This window comes from Centrocercus urophasianus, unplaced genomic scaffold (assembly GCF_019232065.1).
Source record: "Centrocercus urophasianus isolate 14NV4802_14NV808 unplaced genomic scaffold, USGS_Curo_1.0 seq_30, whole genome shotgun sequence".
Classification (NCBI taxonomy): domain Eukaryota; kingdom Metazoa; phylum Chordata; class Aves; order Galliformes; family Phasianidae; genus Centrocercus; species Centrocercus urophasianus.
In genome coordinates this window covers 1,242,029-1,265,519 of record NW_024884867.1, presented here as the reverse complement: position 1 = coordinate 1,265,519, position 23,491 = coordinate 1,242,029, and the positions used below count along the sequence as shown (strand labels likewise).

Below are 23,491 nucleotides of genomic sequence, written 5' to 3'. Positions count from 1 at the left end.
AAGCTTCACCCACGCTGAGGGCGAGGGAGGTCATGAGACTGGATTTGTTTGTGCGTACGTGTCTCCTCGAGATGGTGTCAAGAGCACCGTGCTGGTGTGAATCATGTCCTGAGCACCACGTCCTGCTTCGGTCGGTGCCAGAGCCTGCTGTTGTTAATGGGAAGGCTCGTTATGGACTTTAGAGACATCTGGAAGCTTTTTAAGGACTGACAGTGGGAGCGCTACTACTGCCAGAGCTCACTGCAAGTCGGGTTGTTGAGGAAGGGCAAAGCAGCACCACGCTGCGCTGGACCCATCCGTGGCCACGTGCAGCACAAACTATGGAGCTGAGAAGCTCCTGCCCAAGTGTGGCATCACTGAGGCTGTCGGTGCTTCGTGGGCAATGCAGCCCGCGCACTCTGGGTCTCACATCTCCCAGACTCTGTTTGTTTTTCTCTTTTACATGGGTTCGTATGGTGGTGGTTTTCCATCCGCTGGTTGGATGGCATTTAGCAGCCTCACAAACGCCCTGCAGATGGTCCCCAGACAAAGCACGCAGGCAGACATGGTGCAGCGAGCTCCATCAGCCGTGTTGTGCAGACAGGGGCAGCAGTACCGGGGACGTCCCTGTCCCCAGACTTACAGATGTACAGATGTAGGCGGGCTGCCTATTTGCTTGCACAGATCCACCCAGGTACAGCCACTCGCACCCGCCAGCATTTGCAGCATCTGTAAAGGTCAGGAAGAGGAGAGAGCGCTGCCTCTCCCTCCTGGGAGCACCGACTTTTCCTTGGATTTTTTCTTTCCCTCCACTCATCAACACCAACCGCTGTCTGCAAACACATCTGATTTTGCTGCAAGGCTTTGTAGCTAGAAATGTGCACGACTCTCCTTCCCCAAACGCTTTGTTTGCTCTCTTGCTTATTTTTGGGAAGCTTCTCACATAACCCCATTGGGGCTGTATGGGCACGCTGCAGAGCACCAAGCAGGGTGCAGGTCTCCTGCAGTTGTGCTTTGGTTTACCTCGCAGAGGTGATTCATCTTCTTGGCCAAGACAGAGCCACTCCCTCAGCACAACTTGTGAGTTTTGGCTCCTATATGAAATTGTTCCATCAGAACCTGGAGCAATCACAGCCCAGACACTGCTGTCCATCCCCAGCCTGCTCACCCCACTGGTTTTAACCCTCCAGTTTCAGGGAAGGGGAGAACAAGTTGCAGACAGCCTTCCCAGCTCAGATGGAGAACGACCGTGTCTTTGGTGACCTGTGGGGGAAGAGCAATGCGCCTGTGGTCCTCAACAACCCCTACTCCGAGGCAGAGCAGGTAAGCACCCGCCTCTTGTGCTGCTTTGGGTGGGGAGGGGTGGTGGAGCAGGGACCCTTCTGGCGGGCTCTCACCCCATGCATGGCCTTCAGGGACTGTTTGGGTTGTCCTGAGGATCTTTGGTCCTGAGAGCTGACAGTGTACTGAGCCCATGTGGTCCAGCAGCCAAATTCCCCGTAGCTTGGGCAGGGGAAAGGTGCCCCTCATCCATAGAGCCACGGTGCAATGGGAGCATGGCCAGGACATGTCTCCCAAACCTCCTTTGGGACCGTTGTCCCTTTCATAGCTAAAATGTTGAGCCTCATTGTTAAGGTCATTCTGATTTATATGACAGCAATTCAACACAGCACTTCAGATAATGTGTTGTACCGCACCTTTTCATCTCCTGACGCTGCACGGACATAAATTCTCAGGCTCCCTTGCCAGAAATGGATTAACTCCCACTTGTAGCAAAGCCAGGGAGAGGCAGAATTACCCCAGGGACAACGTGATGTGCGTGAGCATGGCACAGCCTGCGTGGTCAAGTGAGTGTCCCGCTGGGATTAACCAGCCGTGGGTCAGGACATGGGGACCGATCCAGGGATTGTGTGTTCTTGCCTGCCCTCTCCCTGTCAGGATGACATTGTGTTCTCCAAGGGAGGGAAACAAAGTGATTTCATGGTCACATGAAGATTTCTGAGAAAATCAGCATTCCTTCAGCTCAGGAGCGCCCTCAGCAAATTCCTCTGGTGCCTCTTCCTACCTCCAACGAGCTGCCATGCAATGCTCATAGGATTATACCATAGAACCAGAAAACATCCTGAGCTGGAAGGGACCCACAAGGATTACTGAATCCAGCTCCTGGCCTCATCTGCAACAACCCAAACCCAACCCTGTGACTGAGAGTGGTGTCCCAGTGCTCCCTGAGCTCCGGCAGCTCAGGGCTGTGCCCACTGCCCTGGGGAGCTGTGCCATGCCCACCATGCAGAACCTCTCACTAACACTCAACCCACTCCCCATCGCCACCCTGTGTTCTGCCCCGGTGTCCCTCGGATGGATGGATGGATGGATGGATGGATGGATGGATGGATGGATGGATGTCCATGGGAGCCCTGGTGTCCCCTATGCTCAGTATGCAGGTCTCAGTTTCAGCTCCCAGGGACAGGTCACTGCTGTGCTCCCTTTCTGGAAACCACAACCACTCTGCCTCCTTCTCTAAGCTCCATGCGTGGATGTGTCTCTTACTATAAGCACTTTATAACCTTCTGTGTTCAGAGCTTAATTCCTCTCCATGTTCAGGCTGCCAAAATCCCCAGACTTAAGCTGCTGTTAAACTCTTTATTTTCCCTCCCGCTCAATGTGCAGTGCTCTTTTTGATCCCTCTCATCCCAGCACTGTTATGGAGGCAGGGCTGCTTCTTGCTGCCAGAAGGGGCAGTGGGAACGTTGCTGAACTTCTCACATCAAGCCAAACCCCAGCTATGCCTAAGAGCTTTAAGGCAGGATTTGTTGGAGCTGCTCAGCCAGGTGGGCAGTGTTCACTGATGCTTGTAATAAGGTGCTGAAAGGCAGCTGGGCATCCATCCCTTCTCCGGGTCTGAACTTTGGGTTTTCTTGCAAAACCACAACGTGTGCTGTGCTTGTTTCCCAAGAGCCCTAGGCCCTAGGGAGATGCACTGACTCCAGCAGGAGTGCTGTGCTGCAGCCATGCAGATTGAATTGCTGGAGCCCCAAGATGGCACAGGGGACGCACGCACAGGCTGCAAAGGAAGGGACCTGCACCAGCTCCGTGCCTGTGAGGATGATTTACAGCTCCATAACAACAAAGAGCACATTTTCAGCCAGTGGAGCTGATGCAGGCTAGGAGGAAATGCCCCAGCCCCACTCTCCCCAGGCAGCACCCAGTGTGTTCCTTCAGTTCTTAAGAGCTGCAGACAGCCTGTGAGCTGCACCCCCTGTCAGTGCCCAGGCTGCCCATGGAAGGTGCTGCATAATGTATGCTGCGACGCGTGCCTCACCGCCCCTCCTGAGTCACTGATATCACAGCTGCCTAATTAAAACATGACAGCATCACGCACAGCCTGGCTGGCAGAAGCTGGGGTAATATTTGGCTCCAGCAGTGCCGCGCAGGGAAGGCATGAAGTCCTTCCCCGGTCCTTCTGGGTGCTGCTCACTCTTCAGTGCTCTGTGCCATGGTTGGAGGTGTGGTACCCCCACTGCCTGGGGCTTCAGCACACCCTGGGACTGAGGCCCACTTTCAGCAAGGATGCAAACCTTGCAGGTATCTGCAGGGGAAAGACAACAACAAAAGGGAGCTGTTTTGAGAGAGATTTAAGACAGAATAGGATAAATTAGAGTAGAATTGGGAAGAGTGGAGTAGAGTGGAATGGAATAGAACAGAATAAAATAGAATAGAACAGAATATTTGTTAGGCAGCCAATATCCACCAGCTTGGACTGTGTGCTTTCTTGATCCAAGGTTGGGCTCAGTCTTACACCTGGGTTCATGGTGTGCTCTTGGGTACAACAGCATTGTTGTCATCCTTCTGCTTTCCCCCTGCTTTCCTCCTGGGTCTGCTCATCAGCAGAGCAGCTTGTTCTGAAATAAGAGATTCCTCCACTGTGTGCTGGCTGTTCTTATCCTGGTCCTTTGGGGACCAGGGCTGTAACATTGGATTTACTGCTGCTGCTCCATGAGCCATGATCATGGCAAGAGCCCAGAGCTATGCTTCACTACAGAACCACCAACAAGGAGTGAAAATCTGAAGGCAGAGCCACCTCTACACTTAAAACAAGCAAACCTTTCTGGATGGATTAGAAAAAGAAACAAACTACAGAGTTCACAGAAGAAGGTTACATCAGAATCCAGCCCACAGACCTGTTCTGCAGGGATGCAAGCTTTCAAGTGGCACTAAATCCAAGCAGGATTTGGCCCTGCTGTGGGCTCAGGTTTTCCCTTGAAACCTCCATCAGCAGTCATTGAAGCACACTGGAATTTGAGATGTGATTCCCAAAAGAAGTGTCTCTATTTCCCAGGACCGCTGTGGATCTCCCTGCCATGATACCCCAGCAGACACGGGCTGCTCTTCAAGTTTCCAAGTTCTTGGGGGAGCAGAGCTCGCATCACAAGTACTGCACATGAGACCTGAAAGCACACACAAACACAAGTGCTAGCAAGCAGAAAGTGCAGCCAAAGCTCACTGCTGGCTAAGCCCCTTCCTTACGTTGGCATGCAATTGAGGACGTGCCGTGTGAGTGCGCCCTGACGCAGAGCACTGAGGTGGGCTGGAGATCCAGAGCTGACACTGAAGTAATCCAACCATGCATAATTCAGCAGCCCTCCCACTTGCATAATGTATCCATCCTTATTTCTGCGTTCTTCCTGTGCTGATATCAAAGCAGATATCTCTCTGGCTTGCTCAGAGGCTGTTAGCTCTGTCTCAGAGGGCGCATATCTGTGAGGCTGAGCTTGGCACGTGCAGAACCTGAGCAGGTGATGCTCCTTAAGAAGATACATCTTGTACACTTCACAGAGGTATGTCCTCCACTGGGAAACTTGAACACAGTGTTCATCTCAGTCACTTCTGTTTTTTTGACTCTCCTCCTACAGGTCTGGCTGTCTGGTGAGCAGAGATGAATTCTCAATTGCACTGAGAGTTAGTTGCTCCATTGCAGATTCTCAAATGCTGCCAAATATTTGGATCATCCACCTTTTCTCACTGCACCATCACTGAGATTTAAGCGCAGGCATCCACTAACAAGAGACACTGCTTGTTGTCGTGGCTTTTCCTTGTATCCCACTGATGAACATTAACCTGTGCTTGTTCTTCTCCATTGCCCAGCCAGCACCATCGGGGCGGCAGTCCCCAACGAAGAGCGCAGCAAACGGCAGCCCCTCCAAATGCCCGCGGTTCGTCAAGATCAAGAACTGGGAGACGGGCTCCGTGCTCCACGACACTCTGCATCTCAAGACAGCCATGGTGAGTAGGGTACTTTTAGACACTGCCCAAAAGCTGTCTGAGCATAGATGAGTGGATCACAGTGCTCCTAAGATGGCTTTTTTTTTGCTTGGAGATACAGAGCTGGATGTAACCATGCTTGCCTCCTTTTGTCCTGCCAGACCACCGCATGCACTGAGCAGATCTGCATGGGCTCTGTGATGACCCCCAGCCAGCACGTCCGCAAATCAGAAGACACCAGGCCAAAAGAGGAGGTGCTCCTCCTGGCTAAGGACTTCATTGATCAGTACTACTCCTCCATTAAGAGGTAAGTGCTGGCCAGAGGAGGGGCTGCTCATGCTGACCTTTCACACTTGCAAGTCAGCACAAAGACCATGGTGCAGCTGTTTCTTCATGGAGTTGCATTCGTAGCACTTACTGTGTGCTTCCACACAGAGGACTGACCTCTTCCATTTGCATCTGGCCACCTTTTATCTGAAAGCACTCGTGTGCATATACGTGCTCCCAAGAGGAGAGCAGCAGGACTCTGCCCTCCAACCAGGCTGGTGAATGCCATCTCCTCCACTCCCTGCCCACACAGATCTGGCTCCAAGGCCCACATGGAGAGGCTGGAGGAGGTGACCAAGGAGATTGAAGCCACCGACACCTACCAGCTGCGGGACACAGAGCTGATCTATGGTGCAAAGCATGCCTGGAGGAATGCAGCCCGCTGTGTGGGCAGGATTCAGTGGTCCAAGCTGCAGGTGAGCACCACAGCAGCACAGCCTGCAAAGGATTTACTGGGGTTTTGGAGAGGCGACTGGAAGCTGGTGCTCCGGAGAAGTGCACCTATGGTACAGAGGTGCCGTGGCAGAGATATTTGGCTTCATGCCATTTAGACTACCTGGAAGCCAGAGTAGGATCTGAGTTAGTGATCTCCAGTGGAATCTGGTGCCAGGGAGCTGGTGGGCTGCTTTGAAACCCGAAGCATAGATCAGATGTTTTTGAGGCTCAGCAGCAGCTTAGCCTTCAGCTGTTTTTTTTTTAGCATTTCTGAACCTTGGGGATCCATTTCTGTACGATGTTGGCTTCAAGTCTAGTGATGAACCTCTGTTCTGTTTTCCTCACTCCCTCAGTGCCCCTCAGACCTCTCAATTTCAGCCTTGAGTCATGATCTACAAGAAAGAACAGAAACCAGATCTGCAAGAGGATGAGCTGGGCTGAGAGCACTGCACAGAGGAAGCTTTTGCCTGAGCAGGAGATGAATCTCCTCTCCAAAGCAGGAGCATCTGGATCAGATGTCCAGCTGTCATAAAGGGGGTGGGGGGTCACATAATTATGGAGCTCTAGCTGCCTAAGATATCAAAGTGGCCTCCAGGGTCTTCCCTGTACTGTTTCCTTCTGCCTGACTCTGCCCTAGGAGCTCAGCATGCATCCTGTACCACCACCACTATTGCTTGCACTCTTTCAGGTGTTTGATGCTCGAGACTGCACCACAGCCCATGGGATGTTCAATTATATCTGCAATCACATCAAATATGCCACCAACAAAGGGAACCTCAGGTGAGCCACCACTGGGTCACCATGGTTTCTGCGTTGGGATGCGTACCTGGAGAGCTACAGCTCCAGGGGAGCATGAGCGTGACCCGGTGTTGGGGAACTGATGATGCTCCCCATGCTGTACCGTGCAATCTCCTTGGTGCTCACGAGTGCTGCCTCTTCCTCACAGATCTGCAATCACCATCTTCCCACAGCGGACGGACAGCAAGCACGACTTTCGCATCTGGAACGCACAGCTCATCCGCTACGCCGGCTACAAGCAGCCCGACGGCACCATCCTGGGGGACCCTGCCAACGTGGAGCTGACAGAGGTACCAGTGCCATGGGGCACCAGATCCTCCACGTGGGGCACCAGGGGGCTGCTGGAGACACACAGCGGCTCTGGCCATCCCAGGAAGGTTCTGGGTCTGCAGTGTGCATTAAACCCCCTCTGGTGCTTGGTGTGTCCTCCTCTAGTATTTTTCCAGGAATAAAAACGTTCCCAGGTATGGGTGGTTGTGATAGGCAAACCCGTGGCATAGCTCACTTGGATGGACATCAGTGCTCAACCCTAAGGGTTGAATCCCTGCTCACTGCACCCAAAAGGCAGATGGCATGCAGGAATTTCTGACCCTCTTTGTTTTGGTCGTAGATCTGCATTCAGCAGGGGTGGAAGGCACCGTATGGCCGTTTCGATATTCTGCCTCTGCTTCTCCAAGCCAACGGCAACGACCCAGAGCTCTTTGAAATCCCCCCAGAGCTCGTGCTGGAAGTGCCCATCCGGCACCCCAAGTAAGTTAAAGGGGCTCAGCTTTTCTGGTTTCACCACTAACTATCTCCTGTGCTTGGCTTGCATCCTTGCATCTCCTTGCCGTGGCTTGGGTGCTTGACTACTCCCGCTTCCAGATCTTCCTTCCTCCCAGATGGAGGTGACCTGGAGACAGAAAGCAACTTGTGTTCTTGCCTCAGGGCTGGTTTCTCTTTGCTTGAAGTCACCCAGAACTCACTTCACTGTGTAACAGTCCTAATGTCTTCCATACGGTAGACACCTTCTCCAGGAAATGCATCCTTTAGCCCAGTGGTTGCTACCAAAGCCACCTCCTTGATTCCCCAGCCGAATGTTGCTGATTGCCTGACCCTGTCGCATCCTGGCAGGTTCGAGTGGTTCAAGGACCTGGGCCTGAAGTGGTACGGTCTGCCTGCAGTGTCCAACATGCTCCTTGAGATCGGTGGCTTGGAGTTCTCCGCCTGCCCCTTCAGCGGCTGGTACATGGGCACAGAGATCGGGGTCCGGGATTACTGCGACAACTCCCGCTACAACATCCTGGAGGTAATCCCCTCCTCCTACAGAACAGATGCTTCTGGGTGTGAGGTCACTGGGGCACGGGGACAGTGCGCCCGAGCATCCCTTGCAGACAGCAGTTGGGTTCTTCCTCTCTGGGTCCTTGTCCCCAAGCAGAGATCCTCGCTCCTTGGCTCACCTCCTGTCATGCTTTTTTTTGCAGCAAGTGGCCAAGAAAATGAACCTGGACATGAGGAAAACCTCCTCGCTGTGGAAGGATCAGGCCCTGGTGGAGATCAACATCGCTGTGTTGTACAGCTTCCAGGTGGGGGCACAGCAGTGTTTGACAGGCCTGGGCTGGCCTGCAGGGATGCAGGGGTGAGGTGGGACATTACGGAGAGTCCTGCACAAGGACAGCAGCAGTTGATAAAACTCATCTGAAACTATGCTGTGCCTTCCTCATTTTGAGCTGTTCCAGGAGCCTGCGGTGAAATTTAATAATCTCTCTGCCCTGGATGTTGGAAAGAGCACTACCAGCACCTGAGCTTTGCTTATGCAGAGGGAGGGCCCCGAAGGGCAACATTCATCCCTTCTGTCCTGCTGGTGAGGCAAAATTAGGTCCAGATTCCCCCACACTTGCACTTGAAGGTTGAGTAGCAAAACTGGTCCTTGGACACTCAACTGCAGAGAGTGGGAGCCCCTCCTGGAGCTGGGTCAGAGCTGTGCCAGCAGTTCTGAGAGCTCTCTGGGGTGCAGGGTGATGCTCCAGCCTATTTTTCCCATGTTGGTTCTTGCACAGTCTATATCAAATAAGAGGAGGAGCATCTGTCCCCTAGCATGGCTGCTTATAAGGGATGAGGGCAGGATTGCCTGGTGTCTGCGCTCATTGGGAAGAGCAGGGTTAGCAGTCACCCCCACTGTCCTGCAGAACCATGGCAGTGAGCCTTTCTGGATGGCTCCTGGATTCACCTTAGAAAAAAATGACTTCAGAAGCCAAAATGAACATCCTTCAGCTTTGAACTTCTGCTCAGTCATTGCTAGCGTTGATCACTGGTAGCATTTCCATCCACTGCATGGAACACCTGATGCACACCCCAAGCTCCGCTCCTTGGCCTGAGTCCTTTTGCTGGGAATGGCTTCATTTGGCTCCCACCCTTTGGGTAACATTAACCTGTGGTTGTCTGCTCTGCTTTTACTCCCCCATCAGAGTGACAAAGTGACCATTGTGGACCACCACTCGGCCACCGAGTCCTTCATCAAGCACATGGAGAACGAGTACCGCTGCCGTGGGGGCTGTCCTGCTGACTGGGTGTGGATCGTGCCACCCATGTCTGGCAGCATCACCCCAGTTTTCCACCAGGAGATGCTCAACTACCGCCTCACACCCTCCTTTGAATACCAGGTACCTTCTGTGTACCCAAAGGAATAACCAGGAGTAGGGTGGGAGCCAGGGCACGGAAACTGGGGGACGCAGGAAGGAGAGAGATCCCACCCAGTCCCCTCACCAAGTTGTCCGTGCAAGCAGCAAAGCCCATGAATGAGTTGAAATGACCTCCCGTTTGCCTGAGGTCTCAGCAGGCTGAGCAGCAGCTTGCAGTGCTGCTGCTGGAGTATTTAACACTTCAGACCATGGGAAAAAAGGGCCCTAAGCAAATGCTCCCTCATTAGCCAACCATCTCTGCTTTGCTGGCTTTCACACAATGTGACCTTTAGTCAAGAGCCCTCAAGGAACAATCAGAAAACAGGAGCAGGCTGTTCATTTCTGTAAGCAATCCACCAGGAACTCCGATGATTCCTGGCCCTGATTACAGACAGCCGCCTGCGAGGGCACTGAATTAGCTTCTGTGCTCTTGTTCCTTGCTTCAGCTGCCTCCCCTTCCCAGAGGGCCTCTTAGAAAAAGAAACCTGTGGGCTGGGAAGGGGAAGGACGTGTTCACATTGCTTCTCCCCTCCTGGCCCTGCCTGCTCTGTCCTTGTGGTTGGTTACTGCTTGTCCCAGAGGTGGGAGGGCACTTGGCCAGATGCTGTCAGGAGCCACCGAGGTTTTATTAAACTGTAATTTTCTGTGCCCTGATGTCTCTGGGGAGCTGTACAAGTGATAAAGCTGGTTAACAGGCCAGCTGGTCCTCCCATTTCCAACTGGAGGAACTCAGTGCTCAGTGCAGTGGGTACAGCACCTCTCCAAGCTCTGAGCACTGCCCACAGCTGCTGCTCTTTCTCCCTCCTAGCCCGACCCCTGGAACACCCACATCTGGAAGGGAGTCAATGGGACACCTACCAAGAAGAGGGCCATTGGCTTTAAGAAGTTGGCAAAGTAAGTACAGCAGGCAGTGAGTGCCTGGCGCCGGTTCTGCTTTGGGGTAGCAAGCTGAGGGGCTGGCAGTTCAGGTCCAGGCTGCTGAAGGGGGATGTTTGGAGAAGCAGGAGCCCTTCGAGAATCCATATAGACCTTCAGAAGGTGTGGCCAAGGGAATATTGGGTGTTCCATGCAGGCTCTTCCCAAGCTGGTTCACCCTGCAAGTACAGGCGTTCTTCAGTGCTCAGGAATGGCTTTAGCATGTCCTGGGAGTCTATTACCTGCTCCTCCTTTCTCAGCCTCTCTGGGCCATGCAGACACAAATGAGCTGCCATTTGTGTCTGTATTTCTCCCACTACTAATTACTCAAGGAGCACTTGTCTCCAGCACAAGTCCAAAACTCTGAATGTCCCCATTGCAAGGAGCAGCGCAAGAGGGCTTCCTATTCCTGAAGAGCCTTCCTGCAGGCAGCAACGGCTCAGGGCCAAGCTGAGATTTGCCCTCCACGGCTGGCTGACCCCCAGCAACGGGTCACACAAGTCCCTGTCCCCTGCCAAGGCTCCCAGCGGGGGTGTTGTGATGAAGCACCATTTGGACGCCTTGGCTGATCCTGGTCCAAATGCTACCCCGGGGGCCAGCAAGGCTGGTGCTGCCCCGGTGCCCGTGGCCAGGCTGCCAGGTGGCCTCATGTTGTTCTCCCCACCCCTCGCTTTGCCTTGCCTCCACTGTCGGTTTGCTCCCACTCTTCAGCTGTTGCCTCCCGGGAGCTGCTCTCCAAGGCGCATCCATAACCATGATCAGCAGCTGATGAATGCACTCCTGGGGCTGACACTGGTGCCTGGGCCTGGGCTGCAGCCCGGGGCTGCCGGGAGAGCAGGAGATTAATTGAGCCATTGAGTCAGGAGAAGCAAAGCTTTTATGCGTGTGTGTACCGCTGATAAATGATTTTATAAAAATGTAAGCGTGGCAGGTAATTTAAAAAAAAATCTTCTCCATTGTTCCCAATGCGGGGGAGAGGACAGGGTGAGAAAGAATTATCTTTGCAATTCACCATTAATACTGCCTGGATTGGAGCTAAGTGGTTGAACAAACAGCAGCCCCAGCCCCACCACCCAAACTCAGTGATTATGAGTGGCCCTACAATAACACACCGAGCTCAGTGCCCCAGTCTGCAGCCCCACAATTTTCCCATGGCGTTCTCCCTGCCCCTGTAATGCAGAAACTTGGAGCCAGTGTTCTTAGTGCTGCATCTCCCCACCAGGACTGGCAATGCCGTGACCTCTCCAGCCCCTCTGTCCTTCTGTCAGAGCTGAGCCCACAGGCAAAACCAGAGCAAATGTACCCAGTCACGATGCAGCCACAGAAGGCAGCTGGCGAGACACAGCTCTGCCAACACAGGGACAAGTGTGTGGCCTCAGAGGGCTGCTCCACTGAGGTCATGGCATTGCTGGAACACAAAGCAAAGGGACTGCAGACAGCTCTGACCATCTCCATGGCTGGGGGCTGTGTGGAGCTCGGGTGCTTCTGCTGGGCAAGGGCACATCCCCCAGCCAGGTGGGATTTAGAGACATGTGAAGATGCTCCTCCATATCTTAGGCGCTGCTTGCTCTCCAGCTGTTCCCTTTGAGGTTATCTTCCTACTGCTGCCCCTGAATCTTCTGCTTCTCCATCCCTCACAAAAAGCCCCTCCATCCTTCAGCTAGCATTGCCCATCCCAATGCTCCAGATCATTGCTCAAAGCCCCCCAAGATGAAGGCTCTTCCATAGCTCCCACTTGGCACAGAACAACAACAAAGTGTTGCTGTGTTTCTTAAGGCAGGTTGCTCGTTAGTAAGAAATAACGTGGTGTGAACAGCTTGGGCTAGAGGTGCCGACAAGGCAGCAAGCTCCCTCACCAGGATTTATTCTTGCTTCTCAGAGCTGTGAAGTTCTCAGCCAAGCTGATGGGACAAGCCATGGCCAAGAGGGTCAAAGCAACCATCCTGTATGCCACAGAGACGGGGAAGTCACAGGTCTACGCAAAAACCCTGTGTGAAATCTTCAAGCATGCGTTCGACGCCAAGGTGAGTGCCAGCCCCTGGCCCAGGGGGTGGTGGGTGCAATCACAGCGGCTTTGGAGCTCCTGCTAACAGCTCTGTTGCTCTCAGGTGATGTCCATGGACGAGTATGACATCGTGCACCTAGAGCATGAAACCATGGTCCTGGTGGTCACAAGCACCTTTGGCAATGGAGACCCACCTGAAAATGGAGAGGTAGTATAGTGCAAGTCTGGAAATCCAGGAGGACATGGGCAGGGTCCCATCCTGTGAGCTCATCCTGACCTCAGGCAGCCCTCAAAAGCTCTGGGTGCAGTGCAGTAGTAGTTCTGTGCCTATGTCCCCTCCAAAACTGTGCATTCCTCAGTGAGATGCAGCCTTGTTAAATTCATCCCATACAACTGATGCCACTGTAACTGCCGCCAGCCCATTTGCCAGGGTGCCATGACCTCATACATCCCATACAACAGCAGTACACCTGCTTGGAATGGCAGGCAGAGAGTGAGGATGCAGTCCATTGCTTTGTGGTTGCTGCTTTGTGTCCTGCACAGGGACTGAAAAAAGTTGATGGTCTTTTTCCTCTGTCTTCTCTGTAGAAATTTGGCTGTGCGCTCATGGAGATGAAGAATCCCAACTCCAACCTGGAGGAGAGAAAGTAAGATCACCTCAAAACCCTCTCTTCTCCCTCCATTTGCCTCCTCCTAGAACAGAGCGGGAAATCAGTCCAGGGCATTGGACGTGCCTGGAGAAATGGGAAGGAGCAGGGGAAGGTAGCAGGGAGGACAGAGCACAGGGTCATCGTGCTTGCAGGTTCCAGCTTGTGGTTGGGGTCTAGGAAATCTCTCTTTAGGGCTGGGTTGGTGCGGCATGGGGCTAGGTGAAGGCAGCAAGCCAAGCAGCTTCCAGGAGGATGACAGCTTCTGAGACCAGTGTTGGTTGTCCCAGTCAGCTCTAAACGAAATTTAAGGGACTGGCAGGAGGTTCTGAGAGCCGGAACAGCCTGTGGCTGGGTTATCTGACAGCAGAAGTGGTCAGAGCCCTGCAAACAGTGACCCATGAGGGCAGATTAAAAGGTGAGAGCTATTTCATCTGCAGGAGAGAGAAATGCAGCACGGTGGCAGATTTCACATACGGGAAAGGTGACTGCAGAGGAATAAATTACTCCTGATGCCCCCCCCAGAATGGGCCAAGAGGTCATGGCTCCGGATGGCAGGAGATGCTGATGTTAAGCACGAAAAAACCTTTTGCAATGAGGAAAGACAGACAAGGAGAGCATCCAGGGGCAGCGGCAGCCTGGTTCTATGGGAAGGGGTGGGGAAAGCAGCTCCTTGGGCTCCCAGCTCCATGCAGGGGATGCTGAGAGCTCCCAGCAGATATCAGGGCCCTCTGAGCCATGCCCATACCTGCACCCAGATGGGGAACTGGGGCTTCATGCCTGTCCAAACCATCACATAACCCTAGATGGGGACAAGACCCAGGGCAGAAAAGTGACTCCATCCATCCGGAGCAAAACAGGTGAGCACGAGGAGCAGGGCAGAAGAGGCCTGGGCAGAAAGCAGGCGGTGGTGGAGCACAGCTGGAGCGGCGCTTTGCGACCCAGCGCTATTTTCCTTGGGGTTGTCTCCTCCGCGTGGCGTGCCGGGCGCCGGAGGTCTGCTGTGACTCATCCCCACACTACTGTTTCGTTGTTCAGGCAGTATATTTAGAAACTCTTGTGTAGAGCAATTTCTGAAGATGGTTCAATTCAGAAATACTTCTGCTGTTGTCAGATTTTTTTTCTGCGCTCCCCTTCCCCCTCCTCTCTCACTCCCCTTTTTTCACTTCCTATGAATGGAAAAACCTTCAGAATACTTGCTCAGGCACGTGCCTGACCTTGTGCACAGGCAGGGAAGGGCAGGTAAAGCCAAGGCTTTGTCAGCTCAGCATGGCTGGTGGGAATGTGGTGGCCAGCACGTGGGTCAGCCCATGGGAGGTGACCAGAGGACCCCATGGAGCACAGAACCATAGAACTGTGGAATCAATAAGGTTGGAAAAGACCTCTAAGAGCACCAAGTCCAATGGTTCAGCTGGTCCATGTCCACAAACCATGTCCCTAAAAACTTGCAGGTGTAGCACTGAGGGACATGGCTTAAAGGGCATGATGGGGATGGGTCAGCTGTTGAACTTGGTGGTCTTAGAGGTCTTTTCCAACCTCGGCGATTCCACTATTCTGTGATTCTATGATCCTTGAGCACCTCCAGGGGTGGCGTCTCCACCACTTCCCTGGACAAAGAGTAGCTCTAGCTGAGGATATGCATTGTATGGGGTGCTCCGGCTCACTCTTAGCAGGGTAGGTATTTCTCTACTGCCTGCTCATGAAATATTGAGCATCAAGCTTCGGCCTGCTCTGCTTTTGTCCCCTCTGGAGCCCAGTCCTATTCAAGCAATGGGATTTGTCTCACCTGTCACCACTGCAACGCTCTCTGCCACTGCTCTTTACAGGAGCTACAAGGTCCGTTTCAACAGTGTCTCCTCCTACTCGGATGCACGGAAGTCCTCAAGTGATGGCCCTGACTCCAGGGACAACTTTGAAAGTACAGGACCCCTAGCTAATGTCAGGTAAACAGAATGGGGAAGGAAGGTGATGAGTCCTGCATGTCCCTGGAGCAGGGCGGGTAGATGCCATTGTCCCCACGCTGCGGCCACAGCCATGTCCTCTCTCTGCAGGTTCTCTGTGTTTGGGCTGGGTTCACGAGCATACCCCCACTTCTGTGCCTTTGCACGGGCAGTGGATACCTTGCTGGAGGAGCTGGGCGGGGAGCGGATCCTGCGCATGGGAGAGGGGGACGAGCTCTGTGGCCAGGAGGAGTCCTTCCGCACCTGGGCCAAGAAAGTCTTCAAGGTAACCTGCCTCCCCGGTGCTCCGGTGAGGTGAAGTGCACGGGGCCAGTACTTGCACAGCCGATGGTTAGAGCTGGATTGAAGCCTTCTCTCCTTCCCTACACTTGGAAGCCCAAGAGGGACACTGGCCACCATTATTGAGATTCTCCAAACTTAGACGTTTCGTGGAGAGGGCGCCCCAACTCATGCCGATCTCTTTAGCAGAGTCTGTTGTAATGGGACAAGGGGAAATGGTTCCAAACTAAAAAAGGGGAGATTTAGACTGGATATAAGGGAAATTTTTTTTACACTCAGGGTGGTGAGGCACTGGCACACGTTGCCCAGAGAGGTGGTGGACAGCCCATCCCTGCAGGCACCCAAGGTCAAGCTGGTCAGGGCTCTGAACATCCTGGTGGAGCTGTGGGTGTCCCTGTTCATTGCAGAGAAGTTGAACCAGATGGCCTTTAAGGGTCCCTTCCAACTCAAATGACTCTATGCTCATGGCCACTGGTACAGCCCTACACCTCTAGGGCCTTCATCCCCATGTGTCATCTGTGGTCGGGGTGGGTCAAGGGGCTCTTGGGGCTCAGTAGGGCACTGCAGGAGGCAGGGGGGCTGCTGAGAGCCTGGTGCGTGCTGTAGGCAGCGTGCGATGTCTTCTGCGTGGGAGATGATGTCAACATCGAGAAGGCCAACAACTCCCTCATCAGCAATGACCGGAGCTGGAAGAGGAGCAAGTTCCGTCTCACCTACGTGGCTGAGGCCCCGGAGCTCACACAAGGTGCAAAGATGGGGTGACCCAGGGGGTCTGGGGCAGGCAGAGGGGGAGATGTACTGGGAGCAGTGGGGGCAAAGGACCAAATCTTTTTACTCATTCCCTGCCTTCCTATGTTACATTCCCATTGTTTCAGTCTTGCTTTCTCCCCAACCTGTTGTGGTTTAGCCTGGCATAGTGATGCACAAAGTAATTGCTCACCACCTGCCAACCAATGCTCAGCCGGTCCCTGAGCAGTGGCTGCTCCCCTGGCCAACTCCCCTTCATTACAGTTTTTCATATGATGTCATATGGTACGGAATATGGAATTTGGCCAGTTTGGGTCAGCTGTCCCAGTTTTGTCCCATCCCAGCTTCTTCTTTGCCCCCCAGCCCCTCGCTGGCAGGGCAGTGTGAGAAGCTGAAACGTCCTTGGCTCTGTGCAGCCCTGCTCTGCAGCAGCTACAACATCAGTGTGTTATCAATGTTGCTTTCTCCTAAATCCAAAATATAGAATCATACCAGACACTACGAAGAAATTCAGCTCTGTCTCAGCTGAAACCAGGACACCCTCAAACACTCAACGATGAATTTGTGATGACCTCAGTCCCCTCTGGTTGTTCCTTGCCTGTTTTTGCAACAGGGATGTTGAGCTCTGAGCTTCTCTCCCTCCTCCTGACCCCTTTTTGTGAAGCACAGAGCTGGAAAGCTGGGAACCTTCCAAGCTGGCCTTGTCCAAATGCCGCTCATCCGAGCATTGTGGTGCAATGGCAGGGCCAGCCCACCGACACCTGGCCCCTCAGCATGGCTCCTGCAGCTGATGCTCTGCCGCACTGCCCTGGCGCTTCCCAATTCAGCCACCTTGCTGCTGGCACCGGTAGCCAGGTCCTGTCCCCACACCTTGTGCAGGTGGTGGCTGAGCCCTCCCTGGTCCTCCGCAGAAGGGACACGTGCTGCTTCCTCCCCAAGGCTCCGATTCTCTGCTGTGTCTTTTCATGGGCTCTTCTCCTCTGCAGGGCTGTACAGCATCCACAAAAAGCGTGTCTACGCAGCCCGGCTGATCACACGCCAAAACCTGCAGAGCCCTAAGTCCAGGTAGGAAACGTGAGCATCCCAGGATTGCTGGAACCAAATGTGCTCACAGGGCACCCAAGCACCTGTACATGTGGTGCTACATGCATCCCTGACCCCAGATGTCCCGTTGACACTACATTTGTGCAAATCATGGCCGTGTGAGCCTGAGAAAGGGTATGTCCTGCTTTCAGCCACCTTGTAGTCTCCTGCCTGAGAATGGAACAGACTGACCAGAGCTGTGGGTGCTCACAACCCTGGTGGTGCTCCAGGCCATGGATGGGGCCCTGGGCAGACTGAGCTGGTGGAAGCAATCATCCCAGGGCAGGGGTTGGGGTTGGGTGATCTTTAGTGTCCCATCCAACCCAGTCATTCTATGATTCTATGAAGGCAAGTTGCTATGGTGCCCAGCAACACATCTGTCAAGGATGTCACTCAGCAGCTCTTTGTTGTTCTCCCCCAAACACCATCCTGCTTTGTCTCCTTTCTCTGCAGTCGGTCGACCATTTTCCTGCGTCTCCACACTAATGGCCACCAGGAGCTGCAGTACCTGCCTGGGGACCACTTGGGTGTCTTTCCAGGGAACCACGAGGAGCTGGTCAATGCCCTGATTGACAGGCTTGAGGATGCTCCTCCGGCCAACCAGCTGGTGAAGGTGGAGCTCCTGGAGGAGAGGAGCACAGCTCTAGGTAAGCACATCCCTGGAGGTGGAGGTGGATTCCCCCCTACTCATCCCCCACGTTGGTCCCTGTAGCTCCTCGAGGAGGTGGGTAGCCTCGAGGAGGAATTTTGCCATTTCATTGCATTTATCTGGATTGGGAACACCTCCTTCCATCTTCTGCTGCCCAGAGCCATTCCTCCTTCTTTCTTTATGGGGCAAAGAAAGGGTTTGAAGGCTGAGCAGGGACCACAGAGAAGAGGTTTCCTTGTTCTCCAGACCAATTAAAGGTGCTAACATTCTTATAGAAGAAGCAGAGATATTCTGAGATATTCTGGGAACGAGCCCAGTGCCCTACTGCCATGCACAGTGTGAGAGGAGATGGAAAACAGCACGCACTCAGAGTGACCAAAGCTGAAGGTGCTGCACTATCAGATCCCGTATTTGTACTCACGGCACAGCATCTCACTTGTAGCACGAAGATATCTCTGACACTTCTTTCTGGCTCTTCATCACTCACTGTCTCAGAGCTGAGCAGGGGGGAACGAAAGCAAGGATTTATCTGGCTCTGCTGACCCGTGCAGCTCAGCTGACCCATGGTTGTGCTGGATTCCCTCCTGGCAGGCGTCATCAGTAACTGGACAGACGAGAACCGCATCCCACCATGCACCATCTTCCAGGCTTTTAAATACTATCTGGACATCACCACCCCTCCCACCCCGCTGCTGCTGCAGCAGTTTGCTTTGTTGGCCACCAGTGACAAGGAGAAGAAACGTCTGCAGGTCCTTAGCAAGGTAAAAACTCAAATCCCAGTTGCAGGGGCTCACAGGGGTTGTTTCACTTCTGGAGCAGACTTCCTTCATTTTTACACGTGGCAGTCCCAAAATTAATTAATGACACCCCAGGGTGCAGACCTTCCTCTTCAGCATCAGCCTGTTTAGTAGCCCAGTCCTTCAGCTCCAGACAAAATAAATTTCTGGGCACACAGAGGCCGATGCTGCAGCCCACCCTCCCTCTCAACCTGGCTGCAGGGCTTGCAGGAGTACGAGGAGTGGAAGTGGTCCAAGAACCCTACGGTGGTGGAAGTGCTGGAGGAATTCCCCTCGGTGCAGATGCCCTCCACACTGCTGCTCACACAGCTGCCCCTGCTGCAGCCCCGCTACTACTCCATCAGCTCCTCCCCAGAGATGTACCCTGGAGAGGTCCATCTCACCGTGGCCGTGGTCTCCTACCGCACTAGAGGTACCAGGGAACAGAGGAGGTGGGCTTGGAGGGGGTGGCAGGGGAAAAACATCAGCACATGGGCAAATCCATAAGGGCTTTGATTGAGAGATGTTATGTAGAAGCCTTTCTACCTGTTGCAGCAGTTAGATGCCTTCAGCCCTTGATACTGCTGTCACACAGCACAGAGCAGGGCTATCCACCTAAGGGCAGCCTGGAAGACTTGGCCCAGACCAACCAGTAACTCCATGTGGGACTATTCCATTGCCCATACCAAAGTCCATGCAGCAACTAACAGCCAGATTTTGGTACCAGTGGAAGCAATGATGTCTCTCAGCAGCCCTGTTTGTGGTGTGCGTGGGTAGAGCCCATTGATGCCACCACAGAACGTGGGAGAATATGCTGGCCATTTACTTTGGATTGCCAAGGACAAAACTGAGGGCTTCCAAGGTATCATGACAGTCCAGCTATCCAGGTCTGGGGGAGATTGGGATCCAAGTGCCAACCCCCTCCCAAAGTCATGGAGATGGATCAGAGATGCTGACAGACAGTAGGTGTGCGGGAGGAAACATAGCAGATCAGAGATACAGACGGGCAGTAGGGTGCAGGAGGAAATGTAGCAGGGAGAGTTTCAGAAAGGAAAGAGACTTCAGTACTGGCTGGTGTGCTAAGTGCAGCCCTTCCTCTCCTTCCTCCTAGATGGAGAAGGCCCCATCCATCACGGAGTCTGCTCCTCCTGGCTCAATAGGATCCAGAGTGACGAGGTTGTGCCCTGCTTTGTAAGAGGGTGAGTGGATGGGAGAAGGGGGTGAAGGATGGGGCAAGACCCTTGCAGAAGGAGCTCTTTCCCCCTGGTCCTTCTTTGCAAAGCACCAAGGAAGCAGAGAAAGCAGGGCTGGCTTTGTGAACAGATGGATCCCTCTTGCTCTGGTGGTGTTCTCTTCTGCACTAAAATGCCACTTTTAGAGATTTCAATCCCTGCTTCTCTGAACAATGTCTCAGCTAGCAGAGGCAAGGCAGGAAGCATCATGCCTGGCTTTAACTGATGTCTTCAACACATGCAGGGCTCCTGGGTTCCACCTGCCCCAGGACCCTCAGGTGCCCTGCATCCTCATTGGCCCTGGCACTGGCATTGCCCCATTCCGGAGCTTCTGGCAGCAGCGGCTCTTTGAAATCCAGCACAAAGGTGAGCTGACACTTCTTCCTCCTGCTCCTCACCCCAAGCAGCACTCATAATCCTGGGCTGGTTGGGGCCCTGAGCTGGCCCAGACCTCCTTAAAGGGGCTGCAGACTTGGAACGCAGCTCAAACTCCCTAACAATCTTCCTATAAAACTCAAAGTTTTTATGGTTCTATGTACTGTAGCGTTGGGCTGGTTTGTTGTTTTCTTAAGGGCATTTTGGCCCTGGTGGGCTCCTCGCATGGGCTGCTGGGGTGGCTGGCAGTGATGCAGTTTGCAGAAAGGGATGCTGGTGGTCTGCAGGCTGATGGCTTCCCCCCATCTCTCCCCAGGCCTGAAGCCCTGTCCTATGGTTCTGGTGTTTGGGTGCCGGCAGTCCAGGATCGATCACATCTACAAAGAGGAGACGCTGTTTGCCAAAACCCAAGGTGTCTTCAGAGAGCTGTACACAGCCTACTCCCGGGAACCGGACAAACCAAAGGTGCTGGTGGGTGCTGGGGCTGTGGGTGGGGATCCTCAGCACAACACCGCGTCCTCCCCATTGCAACCCCATGCCAAGGGCAGCAGGACGGTGTCAGCCAGCAAGGCGATCCAGAACCAGCAGAAAAAAGTGCCAAATGAAGCTTTGCTACTCACCCATCTACCTCTTTTAGGGGTGCAGCAAGGCATTGTTTGCTCTCCACAAGAGGCAATGGAGGCAGCTGGGCCTCCCAGAGCACGTGGGTGAAGGGGGCTGAGAAGCTGAAATTAACTCTGCTCCCCCCTCCTGCAGAAATACGTGCAGGACGTGTTACAGGAGCAGCTGGCCCAAACGGTGTACAAAGCACTGAAGGAGCAGGGAGGCCACATCTACGTCTGTGGGGATGTCACCATGGCTGGGGACGTCCTCAAGACCGTTCAGCGCATCGTGAGGCAGCAGGGCCAGCTGTCGGTGGAGGAGGCAGGCGCTTTCATCAGCAAGCTGCGGGTGAGTGGTGTCCATGCCCTGCACAAGATCCTGCTCCGGGCATTGCACCTGGTGCCTCTTCCTGCAAAGGGGAAGCAGTGAGGTGATGAGCAGCTCCTCCCCATGAGATCTTCAGGGCAACCTTCCTGAGCCCATTCACCACACTGGGTGCCCGCTGTCCCTCTGTCACCGCTGCAAGATAAAAGGACAGGCTGCGGGTCCCCTGCTTGTCTCTCCCACATCGGGGCTGCCCGATAGAGCATGACCTTGGGAAGGTTGTGTCTCTGCCCCTCTGCCCTCCCTGCCCCTTCAGCTCTTGTCACCGGCCCCACAACACTTGGTGCGTAGTGGGGACCTGCCCACAGCCCCGCAGCCTTCTGTGACATAGCAGCACCGACCATTTGTAAACCCTTCCCTTTCCCCCCTGTTCCTCTCCCATCCTCACTCTCAGGATGACAGCCGGTACCACGAGGATATTTTTGGAGTCACCCTGCGCACGTACGAAGTGACTAACCGCCTTAGATCTGAGTCTATTGCATTCATCGAGGAGAGCAAAAAAGATACGGATGAGTGAGTTGACATGTTTATTTTAACCCTTGCTCTGGTCCCCAAGTGTGTAGGCTGTGGGATGGGAAAGGAAGTTTAACTTCTGCACATCTCTAGCCCTAAAGAATGGCTGGAAAAAGACATTTCACTTCTGCATGTGTCGCAGAGACTGCTGCATGGCCATCTCTCTGTGATAGCAGAGAGAATGCAGGCAGCTGCTACCCATGTTGGGGGGTACCCATGTTGGAGCTCCGATTGGGAAAGATTTGGAGGCTTTTCTGTCTTTCCACTCTGGAGAAAACAAGCAAAAGAAGTCAAAATTGGTGCCGTGAGGTATCTGTGCTCTGTCACATCCTGCCATGCGCTCAGCTCTGTGCTGAGGGACTCTTCCCTTAGTGAGCAGGTTTATTTAGGATGAGGGATGTGCACGGATCTCACTCCTCATCCTGGCTTTTGTCCTGGCGTGCAGTTCTGGCTTCCCAACTTCTGTGGTACTTGGGAGGAACTCTGCCCCAATGCCCAGGGTCTGCACTGTGTAAGGAGAGCCGCCAGTTCCCACCTGTAGGGAGGGTTAACGAGTGCCCACCTCACCCAGCTGCCACAGCCCTGTGCATATCTGCAACAGTAAGCAGTCCTCTGGAGGGACCTATGGGAAGATCACTGCCTTTCCCTGGCCATACTGCAGATGCCCTGTGGGGAGGTACACAGGAGAGCACAGTACTCCTGTTTCCAAAGAGACCCCTGAGGATCCCACCCTGCCTTCCTGGAAGCAGAGGACAAAGCTCCGGAACGGCTTTGCTCTACATCAGCTCTACTCATCCCGCATTAGGGCCACATGACCCAGCAGGGTGCTCAGCTGCTTCCTCTGAGCCCTTTCTGCCCTTTCCCTTGCAGGGTTTTCTGCTCCTAACTGGACCCTTCGCCCCAAAGGATGCCCAACCAGTCCCGGCACCTGCTGCCCACTCCTGCCGAGGGCACTGGGTTTTGTATTTCACGGACACAGTGGCTCCTTTTCCGGGGAACTGCCCATGGAAAGCGCTCTGTCTCTTGTCCTGTTGTTGTGTCATGATGATGATGATGATGATGATTTTTATTGCCTTTTCTTCCTCTTTCTCTTGCTCTCTCTCTTGTCCTGTGGTGGTTTCTTTTCATTCCCTTTCCCTTCCCCTGATCTCCCCACTGAAGTACGATGGCTTTATAATTCGCAGTGGCTCTTAACAGAACTTCTCGTTTCTCCATCCTCTCATGAGGGCATTTTGCAGCTGCATGAAATTACCATTTTTGTGACCATTTGCGTTTTAGTGTTCTGGGGGCAAGCAGAGTGGCAGGGGCTGTGTGCTGGCTGGCTCTTGCTGCTTCATGGGATCCGGGGGCCGTTCCCTCAGCCCCAAGCTTGGGGCTTGGCTGAGTCCTGGCGTTTTCTTTGCTTTCTTTTGGGCTTGTTCAGGCCTGGGCACGAGCCCATGGCTGGGGGCAGTCAGTGTGCCATGTCCTTGTGCCTGTGAACTTTGCTCATCCCCACCCAGCCTGGGTGCAAATGCATCTGTATTGAGCCAGAAGGCAGGACATCTGCAGTTCACGTGTTGTAGTTTCTCCTAAATGCACTCTGCGCTGTTTCCCTCCTTCTCTGCTCCCCATTTCCCCTAAGTCTCCCCTTTTGCTCAGTCCCCACTTCCGCTGGCATGAAAGTCTTCCTGCTGAAGAGCAAGCACTGAACACACAGGATGTCTGTGCTAGGGAGAAACTTGTAGCAACGAGTGCTGCTTTGCCAGGCTGTCCTCCAAAAGGCTTTGCAGGAGATGTGCAATCTGCAGCTGTGATGCTGGGGGCAGAGATTCAGCTGCATCCTTGAGCTTTGCAATGTGAACGCTTGAACCCTCTCCCAGGT

The 23,491-nt window shown here is 53.7% G+C and overlaps 1 protein-coding gene across 1 annotated transcript in view; it reads left to right on the top strand.

The window, feature by feature from the left end:
* The window catches only part of NOS1 (nitric oxide synthase 1), a 28,046-nt gene extending 5,467 nt beyond the window's left edge, over positions 1 to 22,579 (top strand). Inside the window, exons 2-28 of the mRNA XM_042829207.1 lie at positions 1,170 to 1,302; positions 5,122 to 5,259; positions 5,400 to 5,545; positions 5,819 to 5,981; positions 6,689 to 6,780; positions 6,947 to 7,088; positions 7,409 to 7,548; positions 7,912 to 8,086; positions 8,262 to 8,363; positions 9,246 to 9,440; positions 10,267 to 10,352; positions 12,253 to 12,397; positions 12,482 to 12,586; positions 12,967 to 13,025; positions 14,852 to 14,968; positions 15,077 to 15,251; positions 15,872 to 16,010; positions 16,999 to 17,077; positions 17,549 to 17,742; positions 18,336 to 18,505; positions 18,743 to 18,953; positions 19,632 to 19,719; positions 19,997 to 20,118; positions 20,444 to 20,592; positions 20,884 to 21,078; positions 21,509 to 21,627; positions 22,498 to 22,579. Of these exons, the coding sequence (XP_042685141.1) occupies positions 1,170 to 1,302; positions 5,122 to 5,259; positions 5,400 to 5,545; positions 5,819 to 5,981; positions 6,689 to 6,780; positions 6,947 to 7,088; positions 7,409 to 7,548; positions 7,912 to 8,086; positions 8,262 to 8,363; positions 9,246 to 9,440; positions 10,267 to 10,352; positions 12,253 to 12,397; positions 12,482 to 12,586; positions 12,967 to 13,025; positions 14,852 to 14,968; positions 15,077 to 15,251; positions 15,872 to 16,010; positions 16,999 to 17,077; positions 17,549 to 17,742; positions 18,336 to 18,505; positions 18,743 to 18,953; positions 19,632 to 19,719; positions 19,997 to 20,118; positions 20,444 to 20,592; positions 20,884 to 21,078; positions 21,509 to 21,627; positions 22,498 to 22,513 (3,595 nt within the window). The 3' untranslated portion in view covers positions 22,514 to 22,579. The remainder of the gene's footprint in view (positions 1 to 1,169; positions 1,303 to 5,121; positions 5,260 to 5,399; positions 5,546 to 5,818; positions 5,982 to 6,688; positions 6,781 to 6,946; positions 7,089 to 7,408; positions 7,549 to 7,911; positions 8,087 to 8,261; positions 8,364 to 9,245; positions 9,441 to 10,266; positions 10,353 to 12,252; positions 12,398 to 12,481; positions 12,587 to 12,966; positions 13,026 to 14,851; positions 14,969 to 15,076; positions 15,252 to 15,871; positions 16,011 to 16,998; positions 17,078 to 17,548; positions 17,743 to 18,335; positions 18,506 to 18,742; positions 18,954 to 19,631; positions 19,720 to 19,996; positions 20,119 to 20,443; positions 20,593 to 20,883; positions 21,079 to 21,508; positions 21,628 to 22,497) is intronic.
* The last annotated feature ends 912 nt before the right edge of the window (positions 22,580 to 23,491 follow it).